General features: G+C 36.1%; 1 protein-coding gene across 1 annotated transcript in view; it reads left to right on the top strand.

Moving 5' to 3' along the window:
* LOC137618951 (protein dachsous-like) overlaps window positions 1-19,697 on the top strand; it is an 82,681-nt gene extending 62,984 nt beyond the window's left edge. Inside the window, exons 2-3 of the mRNA XM_068349155.1 lie at window positions 13,774-16,199; window positions 19,593-19,697. Of these exons, the coding sequence (XP_068205256.1) occupies window positions 14,205-16,199; window positions 19,593-19,697 (2,100 nt within the window). The 5' untranslated portion in view covers window positions 13,774-14,204. The remainder of the gene's footprint in view (window positions 1-13,773; window positions 16,200-19,592) is intronic.
* Window positions 19,698-23,293: the final 3,596 nt, after the last annotated feature.

Genomic DNA, 23,293 nt, shown 5'->3' with positions numbered 1-23,293 from the left:
TCATTCCCCACAACTCCAATCCATACATCACAGTTGGTACAATCACTTTCTCATACAGAACTCTCTTTACATTCATCCCCAACCCTCTATTCTTTACCACTCCCTTCACTGTCCCCCATCACTTTGCATCTTTCATTCACTCTCTGACGTATATGTGCTTCCACTCCACCATTTGCTACAACAACAGACCCCAAGTACTTAAACTGATCCACCTCCTTAAGTAACTCTCCATTCAACATGACATTCAACCTCACACCACCTTCCCTTCTCGTACATCTCATAACCTTACTCTTACCCACATTAACTCTCAACTTCCTTCTCTCACACACCCTTCAAAATTCTGTCACTAATCGGCCAAGCTTCTCTTCCGAGTCTGCAACCAGTACAGTATCTTCCGCAAACAACAACTGATTTACCTCCCATTCATGATCATTCTCATCTATCAGTTTCAATCCTCGTCCAAGCACTCGAGCATTCACCTCTCTGACCACTCCATCAACATACAAGTTGAACAACAATGGTGACATCACACATCCCTGTTTCAGCCCCACTCTCACCGGAAACCAATCGCTCACTTCATTTCCTATCTTAACACACCAACAAATTTTCTAAGCTTGAGCATCCATCATCTTCTCTCCCTTCCCTTGCTCCGTTTGCAATCTCTAGAGATCCAATCTGTTATTCTTTTAGTCCACATACCATCTGCCATTATCATTTTATGTCCTGTCTACGTCCATTTCTTTTTCTTACTTGTTGTTAGAATATCCTCTACTTTGGTTTGTTCTCGAACTCATGCTGCTCTTTTTCTGTGTCCTAGATGTATTCCCATCATTATTTTTTCTATACTTATTTGAGTTTTAATTACCTTATGTTCTAAGGTTTCAGTAGGCTTTTAAGTTTCTGATGCATAAGTTAATACTGGTATGACTATCTGATTGAATACTTTTCTTGTTAGAGAAAGCAGAATTTTACTTTTTCCTTTTGTTTACCAACAACTCTCCATTCCATGGTATTCCATCATTTAATTTCGGTCTCATGTCCAAGGGAAACCCTCAGTGGTGTATGTCCTAAGTACGTATATTCATTAACAATCTCTATAGATTCGTCCTTAACACTTATTTGTTGTCTCTCTGCGTTTTCATTTAACATTATCCTAGTTTTACTCTTCTTCAGTTTCAGTCCTACATTTTTTCTTTCTCTATTCAAATCTTCTACCATCTTTTTCAATTCCTTCCATGATTCATTAAATAGAACTAAATCGTCTGCAAGTCTTAAGTTGTTAGGGTATTCCTAATAATATTAATTCCCACAATTTCTCAATCTAGATTCTTAAAAACTTCTAGGAGCGCAGTGGATAATTTAGGAGAGATAGGGTCTCCTTGTCTAACTTTTTCTCAATTGGGATTTGTCTCTAAATTTATATATTTTTAGGATTGCTTAACTATCCATAAAGACATCTTCAAGTGTTCTATCATAAGTATCATCTATTCCTCGTCTTTGACGTGCTTTCATTACTGTTAACGTTTTGACTGAATCAAAAGCTTTCTCATAGTCTTTTAATGCCGTACCTTGTGATTCGTCTTACTTAGTTGATTTTTCCATTGGTTGATTGAAGTCTACTTTCTTTTCCTTTTGCCAAATAAGATCTTGGTAAATATTTCATATAGTACTGAGTGTAAATTTATTTGGCGGTAATTTTTCAGGTCTGTTGTGTCTTTTTTTTTTTGTGAATTAATAAAATGTGATTTTTTTTTCTAAGCTGTACGTATAGAGCAGTCTTGGAAACATTTTGTGTAAAATTCGGCGAGATTCACTATTGTGAGATATCCTCCATCTACTATTAATTCATTTGTAAGGCCATCTGCTTTGTATGTTTTCATGTCTTTAATTATTTTTCTGTTACCTTCGGTACCGGTGTTTCATTATTTCTATTTGAAAAGATTTATTATATCACTGTTGTATGGCATTGTATAGAAATCCTATATAATTTTTTTCACTTTATCTCTTTGATGTATCCATTTTCATCCGTTAAAGCAAATATCTGTTGGCACCGTGTTCCAAGTCTTCTTTTCACTAACTTATGTTTTCCTCTTAAGTTTTTCGTCTCATTTTGCTAGCGAATGTCTTGTGTTTCTTGTTTGTTTATGATTTTTTATAATTTTACCCTCATTTCCAGTCTTTACTTTATTAAATTTTTTGGTGTTTTCTGAAAGGTATCCTTTATCTTGTTTAAAAACTTTTCCATCTATCTGTTAAACTGATTCAAATACCAATTTTGTTAAATTAATATTCTTTTCATCTTTATTTTCTTCCATTTTGTTATGTAGCTAGGAGTACCTATTTTGTATTCCGAAACTAAACTCGTCATATTTTTCTCTTATTACTGGAGTACTTATTTCCTTTCCTAATTTTTTTCTTTCTTGCCTTAGATCTACACACATCTTACTTCTTAAAATTCTAGCACTTTTTTAGCACTTGTACATCTTTAAGTAAATTAACTTTTTTTTTCACTGATAATAAAATGTATTAAGTTTTTCGTTTCTTCATAATGGTGGGCATCTTTGTGTCTATTTTCTATGTTCTTTGAAAGAAAAATACAAGTTCAACAGTTCCAACAGAAGTAGCACTAGTACTGTCCCTAAGCTGAATGCGATAGTGCCACAGCAACAAACGTCGAATCGTCCTCCTTCAAGTATCGTGAAAGATGTGCAGAAGGTTGATATTGTCTGTTTTAAGTGTGGCAAGCGAGGCCATATCAATAGGGAATGTGGGTCAAACCAAGCAAAAGTAGTCACCCAAGTAATTAAGGATAATTTGAGTTCACAACATGCGAAGACTAAGAAGCAATCGGAAAACGACGGAGAGGAAAATTAACCAGCCACCGTTTACACGACGGTATGTTAACAGTAATAGACAGGAGTGAGCGAACCCCGGTCAGGATATTGCATGATACAGATTATAACCACAGTGTAGTGATACAGGGAGCACACCCGTTGGTGTAACAGTCTCTCACAGGTGACAATTATTTTGAAGGGAATAGGTGAGGAGGTCACTCCTATTTGCTGTTTAAAACTGTTATGCAAGTTGGTGACAGGTAAATTTAACTTTTGCGGTAAAGGATTCAATGGCTGTCGAAGGAGTAGACGTCCTGCTTGGTGATTATGTTAGTGGAGTTCCATTCGTGCCTTGTCCCATTGTAATGGAGAAACCTTTGAAGTATAGTCCTACGACTGAACTCGAGAAGGACTACCCGTCTCTGGTTCCTTGTTGTGTTACAACGAGGAATATGAAGAAGGAAGTGGCTGCCAAAGAAGAATAAGAAATCGAAGGAGAGATGAACTTAGAAAATTTGTTTTCCGATTAAGAGGATTCTCTTGATAGTACCCAAGAGGAGAAGTCCAGAGTAAGCCCGAGCGAAGAGGAACGACAGACGAGTGGACAAGAGGACAAAGAAAAAATGGACCTGGGAGAAATGAATTTGGAGGATTTGTTTTCTAAAGAGGAGGATTCCCTTGATGATACACAAGTAGAGAACTCAAAAGTAAGCCCAAGCAAAGAGGAACGACAGACGAGTGGACAAGAGGACATAGAAGAAAAAGAAATTGAAGGAGCAATAAACTTGCAGGACTGGTTTTTCAAAAAAGAGGATTCCTTTGATGATACATAAGAAGAGAATTCAAAAGTAAGCCTGTACGAAGAGGAACGACAGACGAGCGGACAAGAGGACAAAGAAGAAAAAGAAATTGAAGGAGCAATGAACTTGCAGAATTTGTTTTTTTCTGAAGAAGAGGATTCCCTTAATAGTAAGCTGAAAGGGAACTCAAGAGTAAGCCTGAGTGAAAAGGAGTGACAGACAAGCAGACAAGTGGACAAAGAAGAAATGGACTTGGAAGTAAGAAAATTCAATGATAGAAGTAGGACCAGTGAGTAGGAAAAGGCTGATAAGAGTGCAACGGAAGGATGCAACGTTAACCAAGTTATTGTACTGTGTTGTGGACGATATGGTGAAATAGCAGTCTCCGACCTGTTATTATCTTAAGGATGTGTTGCTAATGAGGAAGCATAGACCCGCCGATATCCTTGGGAATGCTGAATGGGGAATAATCAGCAAATATTAATTCCCGCACCGTTGAGAAGACAGGTGATCGCCGTAGCGCACAAAACGGGACATATTGGGATAAGGAAGACAACGGAGAAGATTATGAAACACATTTTCTGGCCTGGCATGCGTAAGGATGTGAGCCAGTCTTGCTGTGCATGTCACGTATGTCAAACGGCTGAAAAGCCTTACGAGTGCATCAAGGAAGCTCACTTATGCCCAATGGAAGAACGAGGAGAACCCTTAAGGAAAGGACCAAAGAAAATGGTAGCAGAAAAATGGAAGGATCGAACTTGCAGGATTTGTTTTTCGAAGAAGAGGATTGCCTGGATGATACGCAATAAGAGAATTCAAAAGTAAGCCCGAGCGAAGAGGAACGACAGATAAGCGGGTAAGAGGACAAAGAAGAAACGGAAATCGAAGGAGCAATGAACTTGCAGGATTTTTTTCTGAAGAAGAGGATTCCCTTGATGGTAAGCAAGAAGAGAACTCAAGAGTAAGCCCGAGCGTAAATGAGCGACAGACGAGCAGACAAGTGAACAAAGAAGAAATGGACTTGGAAGAAATAGAAAATTCAACATTAAGAGGAGCAGTGTGTAGGAAAAGGCTGATAAGATTGCAACGGAAGGATGCAATGTTAACCAAGTTATTGTACCGTGTGGTGGACGATGCAGAGGAACAGCAGTCTCCGACCTGTTATTATCTTAAGGAGGGGTTGCTTATGAGGAAGCATAGACCCTTTGATATCCCTGGGAATGCCGAATGGGGGATATATCGGCAAATATTAATTCCCGCACCTTAGAGAAGACGTGATCGCCGTCGCTCACAAAACGGGACATATGGGGATAAGGAAGACGATGGAGAAGAAAATGAAACACTTTTTTTCTGGCCTGGTATGCTTAAGGACGTGAGCCAGTTTTTGCGTCATGGCACGTATGTCAAACGGCTTAAAAGCCCAACAAGTGCATTAAGGAAGCTCCCTTACGCCCAATACAAGTGAGAGGAGCACCCTTCAGGAAAGGACCGAAGAACAAAGAAAATGATAGCAGAAAAATGAAAGGATGGAGAGAAAATGGAAGGAGAATGTCAAGAATTTGGGGAAAAGGATCCGCAAGATAAGGAAATCTTCCCTAGAAGGCATGAAGTCGACGAGTCAAGGACGGACGCAGGAAAGGTTTGGTAGGAAGGATACGAACAGACAGGTTGCAGGACCCTTCAGCACATGACCAGAGAAAATGTTGGCAGGAAAAAGGAGGATCGAGAGGAAACGGACGAAGGAATGTCAAGGATTTGAGGAAAGGAAACGGTGAGTTAAGGAAATTTTCCCTAGAAGACGTGAAAATGAAGCAAGGACGAGCAAAAAAAAGGTTTGGCATGAAAAGTACGAACAGACAGGTTACGGTAGGACGGCAGGTATTGGTCTAGGCATTGGAAAGAAGATTCCTTCTCGCCAACAAGTTCCCAGACCATTCCGGATTTTGTAGGAAGGCAGTGACCGGACCTACGTTATCGAGATATCAGTAAAAAGTAAAAAATCTGAGGAAGGTCATATCAACTTTGAAACCGATACTTCAAACATTGGATTTCACCAAGAAATTCCTTATCCAAGTGATGTGTTGGATAATGGGATTAGAGCTGTCTTATTGTAAGAAGATAAGGAAGGATTTGTTCATCCTGTGTCTTATCGAAAATGAAGAAGCAGCAATGAGCCTACTCAACAGTTAAAATGAAACTGCTGGCACTGATTGCAGCGATGAACAAGTTTTTAATTTACGTAAATCAACCACATGATGAGATTACAGTGTACTCGGATTTTAATCCTTTATCTTTTATGAATAAGATGAAAAATAATAATCATAATTAGGTGGTCATCATGTTTGCAACCTTATTGTATTAATTTAAAGTATATATCAGGTAAAGATAACGATCATGTAAAGATAACGTTGTTGCAGATTATTTATATCGGGCTGAATCGAGGGATTCAAACCCGAAATAAGTCATCTTTTTTGGGGGGAGTTATCTTATGAAGCTGGTCTAGTGTAGAGTAAATATCGTAGTTTATTAAAGATTTTATTTATATTTCATATATTGTTTTCAATTGTGCATTTAAGAGATGATACCCAGCCTGTAAAATGAGCTCCTCTCTAGTAGAGATAAGTATTTTATGTAAATTACGTGAGACTTTCGTCGTGAATTTATGTAATTTTTAAGAATTAACTTCAATTTCACGTATGTTTGCTACAAGGTCTTACGTAGCATATTTGAAAGTGTTGTAGGATTCGTGCTAGATATGAACAAGGGCTTAGGTAATGTTCTTTTATATTCTATGATGTATTGCATCATATTTGAGAGAGAATATTCAGAACATGTGCTTTGGAAGATTCTCTACCATGTGCTTTAGAAATGTCGCAAAGGCCTGGTGAGAGGAGGTTATCTTTATTTTTTTATTTCGAGGACAAAGGGTGGGCGGAGCTAGCTGACTGTGAGAGCTGTCTGGCATGGTGTGAGTAGCGTTTGGGAGAGTAATATTTGGCAACTTTGACGATTGACACAGCCTCCACGCTACCAGACCTCGTTCCTGGAACCTTCTGGAACCAGTTAGATTTCATATAAAGGGAACCCAAGGTTGGGTTAGACTCAGATAGAGATCGAGATAGAACTGCAGCCTGAAGATAACCTCCTTCCCCTCTCCCTCTCTCATTCCCGCACGTAACCCAGTGTATTTTTTTTAGTGTTCAGTACATTAGTGTGTTCTCTCCTAAGTGACTCTGTGCCCCAAAGCAAATCGTGTGTCGAAAAGATACACAAGACTAAAAGGTGATTTTGAATTCATTGTATTAGGGTGAGTGTTGGCAATGTATAACATTTTTTGTAAACGGCCCTGTAGGAAGGATAGATTATGTAACGTGATCTGGTTATCTATTATTCATTAAGTTTCAAACGTGAACATTGTATTATTCAGAATTATTTCAACCTTGTGTATAATTTTCATTGTATTATTTCTTGTCTTAAGCTAAAGTTTATTCAGATATAATAGGTCAAGTCAAGTTATTACATAATTTCAGATCGTAACTTTTTTGTCTTAATCTAAGTTCTGTTCAGATTTAATTTTTTCCAGTGAATTATTTTATTTTATTAAAGTGTTGTAATTTATATAGAATGCATTTATTTCTGTAAAGAGTGTATTACTCCAATCATCATTATTTGAAACCACATTTTGCTTGTTTCCTGTTAAGTACCACTGTAAGTTAAATACGTTTTGATAATACTTAAGTGTAATTATCCAGCTTGTTTGGAGTGTGCTTAGGAGACCTTTGGATATTCAGTGTTTTCATATATTACGGTCTCAGAATTCGCGTATTAATGTTTTAAACCGTAACAGTTTTAATGTAAAAGCAAACAAAGGAGTTTTTAATTCGAAAGGTTGATCAACTTGCCAGTCGTAGTATATGTAATATTATATGTTTGGTTCTCAGTCACGAGTCATAGTATAATATAGTTTTTAGTGCCCAGTCCACAGGAGCCATATCATATAATAGTATGTTTATATGTATAGGTGATTTTGAACAATTTACAACTAATGTACACTACGCTATATATAGGCTACTTATTTTGGGATCATAAGGAAGGTGAAACAATAAAGTGTACGTTTTTTATCTCCAATCAAAGAAATTCCTTAGCATATTTTAAATCACAACCAGACGTTTACAATTGAAACTTTCACTGATAAAAAACAAACATTACACATTTATGGTAAGACAAACGACATCAAATTCAAGGTTGATCTGATAAAAAAAAGCAGATCTCTTCCATAATCACCCCGAGTACTGATTTAACCAAGATTATTTATAATTCTAAGCTTTTCTTTCAAGTCATTTTTCAATACATTATAATATGGTCAAGATTGTATTGCCCCAACTTTAAATTATTGCAATTTCCATTTATTAGCTAAACCTTGATTGTAGGAAGAGTCGAATCAATATTGTTACATCATGTCATTAAGCAATTATTGAGCCAATTATTATTATTATTATTATCATTATTAATAATAATAATAATAATAATAATAATAATAATAATAATAATAATAATAATAATAATAATAATAATAATAGCTAAGCTACAACCCTAGTTGGAAAAGCAAGAAGCCAAACTATTTGGTGTATATGTAGGTCACGGACCATGGTGTAGGCAAAAGAAAAATGGCCAGTAACGAGAGATAGGGATCCAATGTATTAATGTCTGGCCAGTCCAAGGACCCAATAACTTTCTAGTAATAGTATCTCAACGGGTGACTGGTACCCTGGTTCAGCCTACTGCCTACTACTAATGTTTTGATTATTTCCAACTGAATATTCGTATTGATTTTATTTTGACGGTTTAATTCTTTCAAATGAAAATAGGGCCTAACTAAAATTATTCATAATTCATGCATGGATTTTATAAACAGTATTACTATGCTGTTGAGAACGGATTCTTACACTCACATTTTATAGTAGTTTTTATAGAAAAGATTACAATTACATCAAAAATTTCACAATTTTCTGTTAGTCTTAAAGCTGGTGTAATAAGGCAAGCAAAGCGTTTTCATTGGTATTTATTCTATCATGTTTGTTTTATCAGTTACCGTAACTAGAACATGAGCTGGGTAACACAATGGCCTCCCTAGTTTTATAACGTTCTGTAATTCATTGTCCAGGAAATATGCACAGACAATATAGAATGCTTACAGAGCATTTTATATGAATATATTCTGAAAAAAAAAATATTGTACTTAAGTATTTTTTTTTTTTTTTTTTGCCTTTTATGGTATTGCAAATATTACGTGTTGTCAGTTCAGACCTCTTCAAAATAGACTTCAGATCAATAGAAAAATTTAAAATTTAGAATTTCACATAACACCACTCCACTTCAAAACTCGTCTGGTCAAACTACCACATTTCTATATGTGTTAAGTTAGGAGTCTACTGAAGGCTATTTATCCAAATCCCATCATCATATCTAAGATGTTTTATAGTTTCGGACGAGTGTGCCCACTTGTCTAACCCAATATTGCATTCTCCCCAAATCTTGCATCCTTCCTGTTTCCCTCCTCACATCATCACACCATCCATGTTTCATCTTTGAATTTCCGTAGTTTGTTTATAATAATTCCATATATGATATTTGATTATGAATATATATATATATATATATATATATATATATATATATATATATATATATATAGTATCATACATTAGTAATATTTAATACAGTTATTGTTTTGTGTAACCATGAAAGCCAGAATGGGTCAAACGACCATGAAAACAATGGCTAATACTACTGTTATTGGCTGTTTAACTGGATTATAACTGACGTGATTAAGGCGACTAGAACGATGAAGAGTGTTGGTTTTGGCCATCCCAAGAACGACTTACGCATCTTAAGTACATAGATAATTGATAGAGAGAAATATGAACAGTTTGATATTTTGTAATAATATAAATACGAAATAGACAACTGAACAATATATTGTATTAATGGACCAAATTGGCATTTTATTTTGAATGCAAATACACAGTATGTAATAATGGTAATAACTTTGGCTGACCTTATATAAGGTAAATGTCCTGTTGTGCCGTACTTAACAACGTGAAATACATCTTGCCTCCGTAGAATTGTACCATAATCGTAGTGAATAATATCATCCATACATCTACAACTACTGAACATTTTAACATATAATATGGTGATGGAACATTGAGAGAGGGACACAACAGTGGTAAAGGAGGAAAGGAGGCGAAGAGCTTGTGTAAGAAGAGGAGGCATAAGGAGAGCGAGAAAGGGGAGATCGAAGTAGGAATGGTTGTTGATGGAGGGGGGAGGGGGGGAGGGGGGGGGGGCTAGAATTGCCATACTTCTCTTCAAATGCATCAACATGACTAGTAGACTCAGTGTTATTATTCACGAGTGAACTCGTAACATAACATATATAGCAGTATGGTATGCCGTCCATGAATTAGGTTGGTGTGTTATCGTAGTGTGCTGGGAAATCATACTGATCCAGCGATTCACTTGGAGATATTTGTGGTAAACCACCTTGTCCGTTTCTAAAATGCATAATAGCTAAGCTACAACCTTAGTTGGAAAAACAGGATGTTATAAGCCCAAGGGTTCCAACAGGGAAAATTAGCCAGTAAGGAAAGGAAATGATAAAAAAGTAAACTGTATGAGAGGTTTGAATAAAGAATATAAGATATCTTAAGATCAGTAGTAACGTTAAAATAGATCTGTCATATACAAACTACGAAGAGAGACTTATGTGAGCATATTCAGCATAAAAAAATTTGCTGCAAGTTCGAACTTCTGAAGTTCCAATGATTCAACTGCCTGATTAGGAAGGTCATTCTACAATCTGGTCACAGCTGGAATAAAATTTCAAGAATACTTTGTAATGTTGAGCGTTACGATGGAAAAGCCAAGACTTAGAATTTATTGTATACCTAGTACTACATACAGGATGGTACAGTCTGGTAAGATCTGAATGCAAATGATGGTGAGAATTAAGAAAAATTTATGCAACATGCATAAAAAATAAGTGAATGGCGGTGCTGGAGATTAATATCCAGATCAGGCAAAAATATTTTTGAAAGACAAGTTTTTGTTCAACAAATTAAGATGAGAGCCTGAAGTTGAAGACCAGACAGGAGAACAGTGCTCGAAACAAGGTAGAATTAAATAATTAAAACATTTCTTGAGGGTAGATTGATCACCTAAAATCTTAAAAGACTTTCTCAATATCCCATTGTTTATGCAAATGAAGAAGAAACAGACCGAATATGTTTCTCAAAAGTAAAATTGCATTCAAGAATCACAACTAAGATTTTAAGGGAGTTTTATATAGTTAAAGAAACATTATCAGTACAAAAATCTGGATGTTGAGGAGCCACTGCCCTCGGTTTACTTACAATCATACTTTTAGTTTTGTTAGGGTTCAACTCTATGCCCCATAATTTGCATCATTGTCTAATTTTAGCTAGATCTCTATTAAAGGATTCTGCAACCCAAAATCTATATTTAGGAGGTGGAATTGAGGCAAAGCGAGTAGCAATCATTTGCACATGCAATGAGCTTGTTTTCTAGGCCAGACCACATGACATGTGTATATAATAGGAAAAGTAATAGTCCAAGAACACTACCCTAAAGAACGCCAGATATTACCTTCCTGTACTCACTATTGGTACCCATCAACAACAATTCTTTGCAATCTGTTACTCAGCAATTTAATAATGATGCTAATAAAGGACCCACCTACTCCCAACTGTTTGAGATTGAAAACAAGAGTCTCATGATTAACACAAAGGCAGCACTAAAACCAAGGCCAATTGTACAAACTTTCTGATATCAATGGAAGGAGTTCTGTACAGTATTGGACATTGTAAGAAGGGTATCACATACTCCAAGGCCTTTGAAAAATCCAAATTGCAAACTAGGGAACAGATGATTACCTTCAGCGTACGTATTTAAACATTTTGCCGAAAGATGTTCAAAAACTCAAAATTTGAGTTATGGAAATGGTCAGTAATCTACAGAGCTAGAGCTACCACAAACATATTTACCTAATGAAGTAATGTAACCAATTCTCCAACAAGTGCAAAAAGAGCCTCTTCTTGCTAACTTGTGCAAAATAACAAACAACTTAGGAGCTAAGGAATCAGAGATCTTTATAAAAATCAAAGGAAAATACTATTTATGTCTACACCTCCATAGGCATGAAAGTCCATCAAAATTGTGTTAATTTAACAGAACCGAAAAGCTTGACTTGTTAGTTTATCCCCAGGAAAACAGGAATGAGGAAGTTCGAGTTCCTCATTACTCTGCGAGTGATAGCCATCTGGTTAGGTAATGGAGGAACTGTTAAGTCCTCACCAAAGAGTGCAGATTTAATGGTCGCCCACCACTTATGTTGCTGGGTTGGACCAGAGAGGTTTCTTTTATGGTCAAATTGTATTCCTTTTCAGTTGAAGCTTAAACTATTTGGGCAATAGCGCCAAAATAAAACCCTTGTTCTCTAGTCTTGGGTAGTGCCATAACCTCTGTACCATGATGATTTTCAACTGTCGTGGGTTAGAGTTCTCTTGCTTAAGGGTACACTCGGGCATCCTATTCTATCTAATTTCTCTTCCTCTTGTTTTGTTAAAAAATTTATAGTTTATATATGAAATATTTATTTTAATATTGTTACTGTTCTTAAAATATTTTATTTTTCATTGTTTCCTTTCCCCACTGGGCTATTTTCCCTGTTGGCGCCCCTGGACCTACAGCATCCTGCTTTTCCAACTATGGTTGTAGCTTACCAAGTAATAATAATAATAATAATAATAATAATAATAATCATCATCATCATCATCATCATAATAATAATAATAATAATAATAATATAGTGTTTTAAAGTCAAATCTGATCTGTTATCCTTCAAAAGATGATAGTCTTCATGCTTTTCAAAATAAGCACGACTACAATCATAATTAAAATAGGGTTTAACTTTCACGTGGTATTTTAAAACACGAGAAGGGATATGCCTATCAGTTATGTTGCTCAGATTCTCCTTCAAGAGAACAAAAGCTATAGGCCGTGGGGAAAGTCCAATATCTTGCAACGCCACATGTACTCTTGTTACCATTCTTCTCTGCTGCTGATCCATGACTTTACAGACGGCGACTTTTAAGCATGGTGGTGTGAGACACTATATCTGGACAAACGGCAATTCCCTCGCTTTCGGATTGGCTAGAAACACTAGAATACTCATACAGACTACGGGCTTTCGTGGCATCTCTTGCACATCTGTCATGTTGGCTGAATAAAGATTTCTGTAAAATATAGAATTTAGTTTTTTCTATTCACTGGCTGATTCTGGTTAGTAAATTCTCGTTTAAAATTATAGTGGAGATAATATTGATATTGGTAATGATTGTAGCAAAAGCGACTAATGATATAATAGTAGCATGAGGTATGGTCGTTGCATGTGCACAATATTTAAATGAGAACAAGATTATGCGGATTGTATAGAATGGAGAGAGAGAGAGAGAGAGAGAGAGAGAGAGAGAGAGAGAGAGAGAGAGAGAGAGAGAGAGATTTTTACAGAATGTGGCTTGTAAGAAACTACAAGCTCGGATTACAGTACGTGATTAAATAATACTATACTATGCAATACATAATTTTGTTGTATTGAGTCGATATTGGTACATCCGTTGCCACAACCTTATATCCCCAGTATTTGAAGGCTAGCCTACATCATTTATCTTCCTCTACCAACAGAAATCCTTCCAAAAACCTTTCTTACTATGAAAAGTGGCCCCCATGAAATTGTTGAGACTACCAATTATAGTGCAATGTGCATTTTAACTCCTGCATGTACTTAAAATTACCAGTATTATATCTATCATACACTATTGATATCTCTATGACCAGTTTATCATTTGTTCTGTTTAATTACTTTTATATCCGACTTATATTAGAAAATTTTGAAAGTCAAAGGGTAAACTTATATATTAAATAATGTTTACTTGAAAGTGCATGTTTTCAAATAAGAAAAGGATACTCGCACAAATATATTTTGTTATTCATTCTCAAACATATTTGTAGATAAATTTTTCATGAATATTAACTGTGATCTTTTGCTTTCATTTCAGGAGTGAGAGTGTCGCAACCATGTTATTTTGGGCATAAGAGGCTTTGTGGTGGGGTTTCTCAAACTGGAATACCCTACAGCTGAAGGTAAATACTTCTCCCAAGGAAGTCATCCCTTCATCATTGTTGGGAGTGCCGCAGGGGTCCGGGCGCTACCCTGCTGGCTCATGCCTTGCTATCCCTCTTGATGCTTAGGAAATAAAAGAAGATAAGTGCCAGTGACGGAAAAATATTCAGGGGCTAGGTCAATGCCTAAGATTTTCATAAGAACTCCGTAAGAAAATTGAAAATAGAATAATCTTAAATGATAGTGGTTACATGTGTCTTGTTTCTTTGCGGCAAGTGATTTGTGAGGGAGTGTGAAATCCTAAGGGTTTTTTAGGTTAAGTGAGCAGGAAGGTTTTAATGATGTTAATGATGTTGGTCCATCGTTATGTGTGAAAATTGTCTTGTAAGGGGGTCGGGGGAAAAACAGCACCCCGTCCGCCCTTCATCCCCCACGCCTCCCTGCAGTTGTCAATCCTGCTGGGGAAGTCGCTGGGGGGACATGATGTTTAGGCCACCAGCGGTCACTGCAAAGGGCATATTTTCGTGTGTAGTACCAGTAGCAAAAGAAACCTATTGTGTCAGTGATATGAAGTTTTCTAGAAGAGTGTCAAGAAGACCTGTAGTTGTTAGAGGAACAGTAAGAACTCGTGAGTGGGCTGCTATGTTGTCTTTGATAATAACTTTTATTCTTTCACCCACTTCAGGAGAGTATGTGCGAGAGTTTGAAGTGTCGGAGGGTGTACCCATAGGTACTATTGTGGGTCGTATTGGGGACAGTATTCCTGGGCAGCCTTCACCTCCTCAGCCCCCTTATCTAATTGTGCCGGTGACTGGAAGTAAAGTGGATGAGGATTTAAATATAGATGAAGACACAGGTGAGATAAAAACTAAAGTGGGGCTTGATCGAGAGTTAAGGTCTCAGTATTCTCTTCAAGCGATACACCCAAATGAAGGGATTAGAGTTGTCATCAATGTCAAGGATGAAAACGACAATGCTCCTACATTTCCTGCTCCTGTCATGAATATAGAATTTCCTGAAAATACTCCGCGAGATGTCAAGAGAAATTTGGCACCCGCTAAGGACAAGGATTTAGGCATCTTCAATACTCAGCGTTATGAAATAATTTCTGGGAATTTTGATAGTGCCTTCCGGCTCTCGGCACATCGGGAAAGAGATAATGTTTTGTACTTAGATTTGCAGATCAACGGGTTTTTAGATAGGGAAACAACTGCTTTCTACTCTCTCTTGATAGGAGCGTGGGACGGGGGTAATCCTCCTCGCAAAGGTTCCATGACTGTCAACATAACTATTCAAGATGTTAATGATAACCAACCTATATTTAATCAGAGTCGTTATTTTGCTACTGTGCCAGAAAATGCTACAATTGGTACGTCAGTATTGCAAGTTTTGGCCACCGATACAGATGCAGGTGATAACGGTAAAATTACTTATTCCATAAATCGCCGTCAAAGTGACCGTGAAAACATGTTTCAGATTGACCCCAAATCTGGCGTAATCTCGGTCAATCGACCCCTGGACTTCGAGACAAAAGGAATACATGAACTGGTTGTTGTTGCTCGTGATAATGGGAAGCAACCTTTGGAGACCACTGCCTTTGTGTCCATCCGTGTCATTGACGTTAATGACAACCAGCCCACCATTAATTTAATTTTCCTGTCTGATGATGCCACACCGAAGATCTCTGAAGATGCTCAGCCCGGAGAGTTTGTTGCTCGCATCTCTGTCAATGACCCTGATTCTAAGGAAGAATATGCAAACGTAAGTGTAACTCTTGAGGGTGGGGATGGCCACTTTAATCTTACAACCCAAGATAGCATCATTTACCTCATGGTAGTATCTCGGCCTTTGGATCGTGAAGTGAAGCCCAACTATACTCTAATAGTGTTTGCCACAGACCAAGGCAATCCGCCCCTCCATGCCTCTAGGAAATTTGATCTCCAAGTGACGGATATGAACGATAACGCCCCAGAATTTGACAAGACAGTGTACCATGCAAACGTACTGGAAGTGGCCGATCCAGGGACGTCAGTATTCCAGCTGTCTGCTCTGGATCGGGATGAAGGTAATAACTCAGTCATAACATACTCAATACGAAATACCCCAGAGACTCGTTCAGACTGGTTTCAAATAGACTCGCGAACGGGTCTGATTACAACACGTACGCACGTTGACTGTGAAACTGAACCAGAGCCACAGATCACTGTCATTGCTACAGACTCGGGCTCGCCGGCACTCTCCTCCTCCGCTACTGTCAGGGTCACCATCCGTGATGTTAACGACAACGAGCCCATTTTCGACCAGAGCTTTTACAATGTCTCTGTCCAAGAATCAGAGGCAGTCACCAATTGCATATTAAAGGTAAGAATCTCTCTCTCTCTCTCTCTCTCTCTCTCTCTCTCTCTCTCTCTCTCTCTCTGTATTGTTATTCAATAACGACTAAGTACTGTAATGCCCAGTGAAACAGCTACAAGTTTGCCGGAAAATCTTTGAATTACAATGTAAAGTTGTAAGCAGACCATTCTTTGAAAATCTTTCAAATTCTACGCTAGTGCTATTGAAGCTGGCACTCTTGTGGGTAAGGATAAAGGAACACCAGAATGGATGATAACACCTGTATTACTGATATTATTATCATCTTCGCCAAGGAGGTTATAAAATGACCTACGTTTATTTATTTATCAATTCCTTTGTTCGTTAGCACTATTACGTCGAAACTTTGTGTCTTATTTTCACAAAATTCTAACAACTGATAGGTATTATGCTCCAGAAGAACCAGTTAAATTATGGAGGTTATCCGGATGAAGACAGTGATTCTGGTTATTAATGTTTTTATTATACATAAATTCATTCATGGTCAATTTATGAAAAAGGGAAAGCTTGGTTAGTAGACTTGAGTAAAATGTTGACATTCTTCATAAGCCGAGGTCTGAAATCTCTGATTGGATTGTTCTTTCTACTTATTATTATTATTATTATTATTATTATTATTATTATTATTATTATTATTATTATTATTATTTGTAGTAGTGGTGGTTGTAGCCCCTTGTCTGTTAGAGACCAGAAATTTTAATAATTATTTAAACTTAACTGATTTTTGTAAATAACCGTATAAAATGTTATTTAAATTTTAGCTATGAATCTGGAAACTGGAATTAGTCTTGATGAAACTTAAGTGTTAGATGTGAATATAAACGCTGGGACTGGGTTGTAAAACTATATTCAAATCCTGTATTAAAAGTTGGTAAAAGTTTTGCCATTATTGATAGTACGGTAGATTTTCAGACCATACTCAAGCTTATGCAACTACATAAAACTACACCTTTCATTCGCACGTGAGCGGGGGGGGGGGGGGGGGGGGCGGTTATAGGGTACGTAGCGCTTTCAAGAGTAATAAAAGTGGTGAAAGCGAGAGGGTAATAGAAAGGGTAGATCAAGGTTTCGAAGCAGTTAAGCTTTGTGGAAAGAATGGACGACGATGATTTAGCGAAAAGAATCTAATTTATAGTGCAGAAGTGTTAGAAGTAGGAGAGGACGAGTGATTGAAGGAGGTGTTCGGAAACAAAGAACCTCAATATTCGGGAATCACGATAGAGATAAATGATGCAATTTTTATTGGAGGCTGGATTCATTATTGTTGAACGTCCTATGGGGGAGTATGAAGTGGTTAACCATGAGGAACGTTTCCTGCGTAGCATGTTCTTACAGGGTTCATTAGTATAATTTTGTAAAGGACTCTTAGTATTGTTTAGTTTTCTCCATGAATCCAAATTATATTAAGTGAAATGATTTACATAGGCTACGTGCATGTGTATATTTGTCTTTTACTGCGGTATTTTTCAGTCAAATCGGTGTATAGCTTTGCAATCTTAAACCAAATGCTCTCATACAGCATTAACGTAACGATATTTGGAATTCCCTTCACTATAAGGGGAATAGGTTTATATATATATATATATATATATATATATATATATATATAGTATATATAGATATATATATATATATATATATATATATATATATATATATATATATATATGTATATATATATAGGTAGATAGATAGATAGATATGTACACATACGCCTTGTCTCATGAAATGGTACAATCTTGTCATACAAAGGAAAAAAAAAACGTCAAAACACGCCAGCCAAAGGTCATAACATTGAAACAATGCTCATATCATAGCCATAGATTTCATAACTGTTGAAACATTTTTACTAAACTGAAAAGCAGATGTTCAAACTAGTGTACACCTGCCTTGATTCATTATGAACTGAACAATATCCAAAATCTTCAGGCAATCTCTGATACTTTAAGACACTTGTGCGTGACAGGAGATATTATACAAAACATTGAAACATACTTTCAGTATTGGCGAACATATAACCAAAACTTTAAACAAGGATTTCTATTTCCCGTTGAGTTAAGATTATAATAAGCTTTTTTCTCCAAATGCGTTAGAAACGAGAGAATATTTTCTGGCGGTTGACATTTTACCGTAATCTAAAATTGTACATTGATTTTGTAGGTACCTCAGACAAATGAAACACAAGTGCATATGTACCTGTATTAAACATTTCAAGGATATCCAGTAGATTCTCGAGTATGGAAACATGAATAGGAATTCCTAACTCTGGAATTCTAAATCAAAGACACATCATTGCCAAATCTATTGAAAAATTAAGTAATACGCACAGTAGATCTCGTATGTAGCATTTATTTACGCTACAAAATGGATGAAGAATAGTCATGAGGAGTAAATTATACAATTATCGTTAAACTCAAATGTCAAATAAGCGATAATATAGGCTACCTATATAGTACACCTTTTCTAAAATGAAATGGTACAATCTTGCCATACATAAAAACAAACGTCAAAACACGTGGCGTGGTCATATCATCGAAACGATGCCCACATCATAGCCACAGATTTCTTAACTGTTGAAACATTTTTACTAAACTGAAAGGCAAATGCTTAAAACTAGTGTACACCTGAATTTATTCATAATAACCTGAACAGTATCCAAAATCTCCAGACAATCTGTGATACGCTAACACACTTGTGCTTAACTGGAGTCATCATGCAAAACATTGAAACAAACTTTCAGTATTGGTGAACATATAACCAAAACTTTAAACAAAGGTTTCTATTTCCCGTGGAGTTAGGATTATAAAAAGCTTTTCTCCAAATGCCTTATAAACAATAGAATTTCTCCAGTGATTGATTTTTTACGATAATCTATGACTGTATATTGACATTAGTAGTTACCTCAGACAAATGAAGCCCATATGTATATGTACCTATATTAAGCATTTCAAGGATAATCAGTAAATTCTCCAGTAAGAAGACATGATATAAAATAATAACTTAGGGATCATAAATCAAACATACCCATCATTGTCAAGTAATGAGCACAATGCTGTATATAATGTTTACAGTATTTTCTGTAAACTGCGAAAGGAGAAAAGTAGTCATGAGCAGTAAATTATACAATTGTCATTAAACTTAAACGTACTAAGCGATAATGTAGGATACCTCCTTAGTACAGTACAAAGTACAATACTGTATGTATGTACAGTACTGTATATTATAGACTTACTGTACAAGTAAAAATTTACATATGACAAACATATCAACGGTATAAAAGGATGACGTTTTTCTGAATTATTCAGTTAAATAATTTCTCTCAGAATACATTTGGCCATATACCCATTTGAATGCCTATAATTAATAACACTTATATCTCAGTTGATTAATTCAATGAAACGAGCAATGTTCCTTTCTGTGAGGGATTTCCTCCAACTGGCCATAGACTTACTGGCATCAAAAGCCGCTCATCAATCTGCTGCTTGACCTTAAATCCAATTGAGTTTCTATTTCATATAATTTTCAAAGTCAAAAAACAATTTTCAATGGGATTTATGAAAGGGTGAATTTGGAGGCAGATATTTTACTTAAAGGTAGTCGAAATAAGGCACAAATTTTGCATAAGGTGGATTTTCCATGAGCAGCACAGCTCTTTCTTCTCCCAGTACTTACCTACCATACAGTGTACCCTTTGCCATATAGGCACCCATCTATGTATACTCTCTGCAGCTGCAGTCCATCAGTTTATATTCACTGGATGTATTGGACAAAGGATTCCTTAGTTGCAGCGGAATTTCTTGACGCTGGTATATCAATGCAGGGTTTGAGGGTGATAAGTTGTCCATCTAAACTTGGCTGTATTGAGGAGTGAGAGATTTGTGGTTTATTTGGCCACACATCGTAAAACATTGATCGCAACTCACAAATACTTATCGTTGGGCTGCTCTCTATTATAAGAACTAATAAATCCACACTATAATCGTCCAACTTTCGTGGTCTACATCAAGCTGGATTTGAGACAACCCTTTCTACTTTGCGTTGGAATCTTCGAATAATTAAGTAAGCTGTAGTGCATGCAATGTTTAAAGCACAAGCTGATTCAATGAACTCCTGACCTTGTTCATAAGCAGATATGTTGAGCATTCTATCCACCTGTTGTACTCAGGAGATAGTTGATAAAGGCATTCAAAATTCTTAAAGGATTAAAAAATGTAGCCTGCAAAAACCTCTTCACGCTTAGCACGAATCAGTCCAGAGGTAACGGATAAAAACTGGAAATTAATAAATACAATACCAATCAATGTGGTAATTTGTTTGCATACAAAACGGCAAATACATGGAACTGACTTCCAGCTGATAGAGTAAACAGTAACACTGTAAATGATTTCAAGAATAAGTTAGGCAAGATCATAAAAACTCTCTAAACGTTTGAACTAATTTGCTCTATCCAAGAGCAAATAGTCTCCGTGGAAGGGAAAAATACCTCTGACATCCAAAATCCTTGGAACACACACACACACACACTCTCTCTCTCTCTCTCTCTCTCTCTCTCTCTCTCTCTCTCTCTCTCTCTCTCTCATGATCCTTTATATAATTACCCCTAAAGTTCAGCTGTAATAGTTAAAGATATATATTCAAGATTTTTTTTTTTTATCTCTGAGGCATTTAAGTTTACATCATAATTCATAATATATGATCTCTATTTTACTGACTATTTAAATAAAATCTTGGGAAAGTAGTTCATAGTTTTTGTTATATACTTTATTATCTGAGGTAGATTTCTATTATGTTAACTAAGGCATGTAAACTGTATGGAAATAGAATAAAGGAGGGGGGGGGGGGGTGTAGTAATCAGTGTTACGAAGCTTTACATATTCTACGTCTCAAATTGAGAAAAGTGAAATGCAGTCGATGCTATGTTTGCAGGTTAAATCCTTCCTCTGGTATCCTTAATTCCTATTATCATCAGTAATAATGAAATTTTATATATTAACTAGTTAGGAAGGATCATTAGAAGGTCTTTTCTAAATGGCTGCTCAAATAGTGATATGGCTATGGTTCCCCCAAAATGAACGTAGTTTTAATAGTCTTCACGAGAATAATTTACCCTCCTTTTTATGATCCGCCATGGAGATAAATTTCTCTCTGGTAATCAACTCCGGATTTCATTTTGGAATCGCTTTATGCTTTTCTTATGAGCAAGTTTCTTTTCCTCAGAGGACTCATCCCTTTTCGTCCTCACAGTAATGCAATTAAAACATTTTTGTATAGTTCTTAGATTCTTAGAAACCTTCAATAGTGACACTGGTACGTATCTTTCTTAGAATAATGGCTATGATGTTGGTACTAGAAGTATCTCTCTCTTTTACCCATATATATATATATATATATATATATATATATATATATATATATATATATATATATATATATATATATATATATATCATGTTTTCGTGTATATGTGTATATACATGTATGCATATGCATATACACACATATAAAACATATCTACGTACACACACATATGTATATATATATATATATATATATATATATATATATATATATATACTATATATATATATATATATATATATATATATATATATATATGTGTGTGTGTGTGTGTGTGTGTGTGTGTGTGTGTGTGTGTGTGTGTGTGTGTAAATCTCAGAGAGCAGCGTGATGCTCAGATGTAAAAGAACCACATACTCCTGGATCTGGGGGGAGTTTGTATCCATTTACAAGTACGAATTTACCTTTGATTTTCTTATTTTACAAATCAAGGTCTGTAAAAAGTTTAGGTGACAGTCCCAAATGTGGCCAGGTATCGGTTCAGGCCTCTATGAAACTTTTGTAAACCCCAGAAAAACGTAAAATACCAAAATCATATTTCAAAATAACTTCATAAATTCAAACAGAAAAATAACAAATTAGGCTCTGACCCGTGTTTTCATGGTCAAAGAATATATTGAGATTAGATTTGATATAAATAAACTACTTTTCATGTTATAAATAGGAAAATTGCATTGAAATTGACCATTTTATTGATTCATTAATTTAGAATTTTAATATCTTGTTTTAATTAACCACCTTTAAGTGTTATTTAACATCTAACACTTATCTGAGGGGTTGCGAACTGAACTTCACTGACCCCTAATGTTATTGTTTGAGTTATGAATGCTACATATAGCATCTATCAAATTCAATTTATTGATGATGTACCTGAATAAAAGATATTTTAAAATTCACTGAGCACAATAGCTACGCATTCTAGGAGTCTGCTGTTGCAATTCAAAGCTAAACGATAAGGGTTATTTTTGTGTGGCTTAGAATGCACTGGGAGCTGTTGCCTATGGAAACATGTAAATAAATGCACAATTAGATGCTCAAATATTGAGGTAACAAACATGAAGAATAACAAACATCAATGTACTAAAGGTCATTGTTCTTGCTCCCATTCCGCTTATGCACTTACTTTCCCCAAAATTTGGAGAGCAAGTCAAATGAATCACCTAGTTGTGAGGCTATTTTCAATTATCCTTTTTTCTTGTAAGTGCTGAAAACAGCATTTTACCCAGGCTGCTTGACAAGGGCATGTTACACAAGCACAATGGCCACAGTGACGCACCATAGACCAGCGAACCTCCTGGGTTTTCCATGTAGAGGATGGTACAAGATTTTTACTTTTAAGTGTATATTCATAAATCAGTGGTTTCAGGACTTGGTTGTTTATTTGCTTGGTTATAGAGGAATGTATCATAGAGTGCATGGTAGATGTGTGGTTGAAGAGCTTGACGTTTTGGTGGCAGATTCTGGTGTGAATATATAGAAAAATTAAACTGCTCCTCCTGAAGTTCGTAAAAGTTGCTTGAGTTGCTCCTGTCATCAAAAACTTTCACCAAATATCGTTCTGCATGGAGAATCTTTGAAGATGTCCAAGGAGTTGTTGCACTAAATCCTTTTAAGTAGCCAGAAGGATTGCCATTTAGTGCTCCTATCTTGATGCCAATTATGCTGATATCACACCCTCTAAGGCTGTGTAGCGCAGGAAGCACCGAGCATAAGTCAGGATCCAA

This window comes from Palaemon carinicauda, chromosome 2 (genome assembly GCF_036898095.1).
Source record: "Palaemon carinicauda isolate YSFRI2023 chromosome 2, ASM3689809v2, whole genome shotgun sequence".
Taxonomy (NCBI): domain Eukaryota; kingdom Metazoa; phylum Arthropoda; class Malacostraca; order Decapoda; family Palaemonidae; genus Palaemon; species Palaemon carinicauda.
Note: the sequence above shows the minus strand (reverse complement) of the source record. Positions and strands in the feature narration are given on the sequence as shown.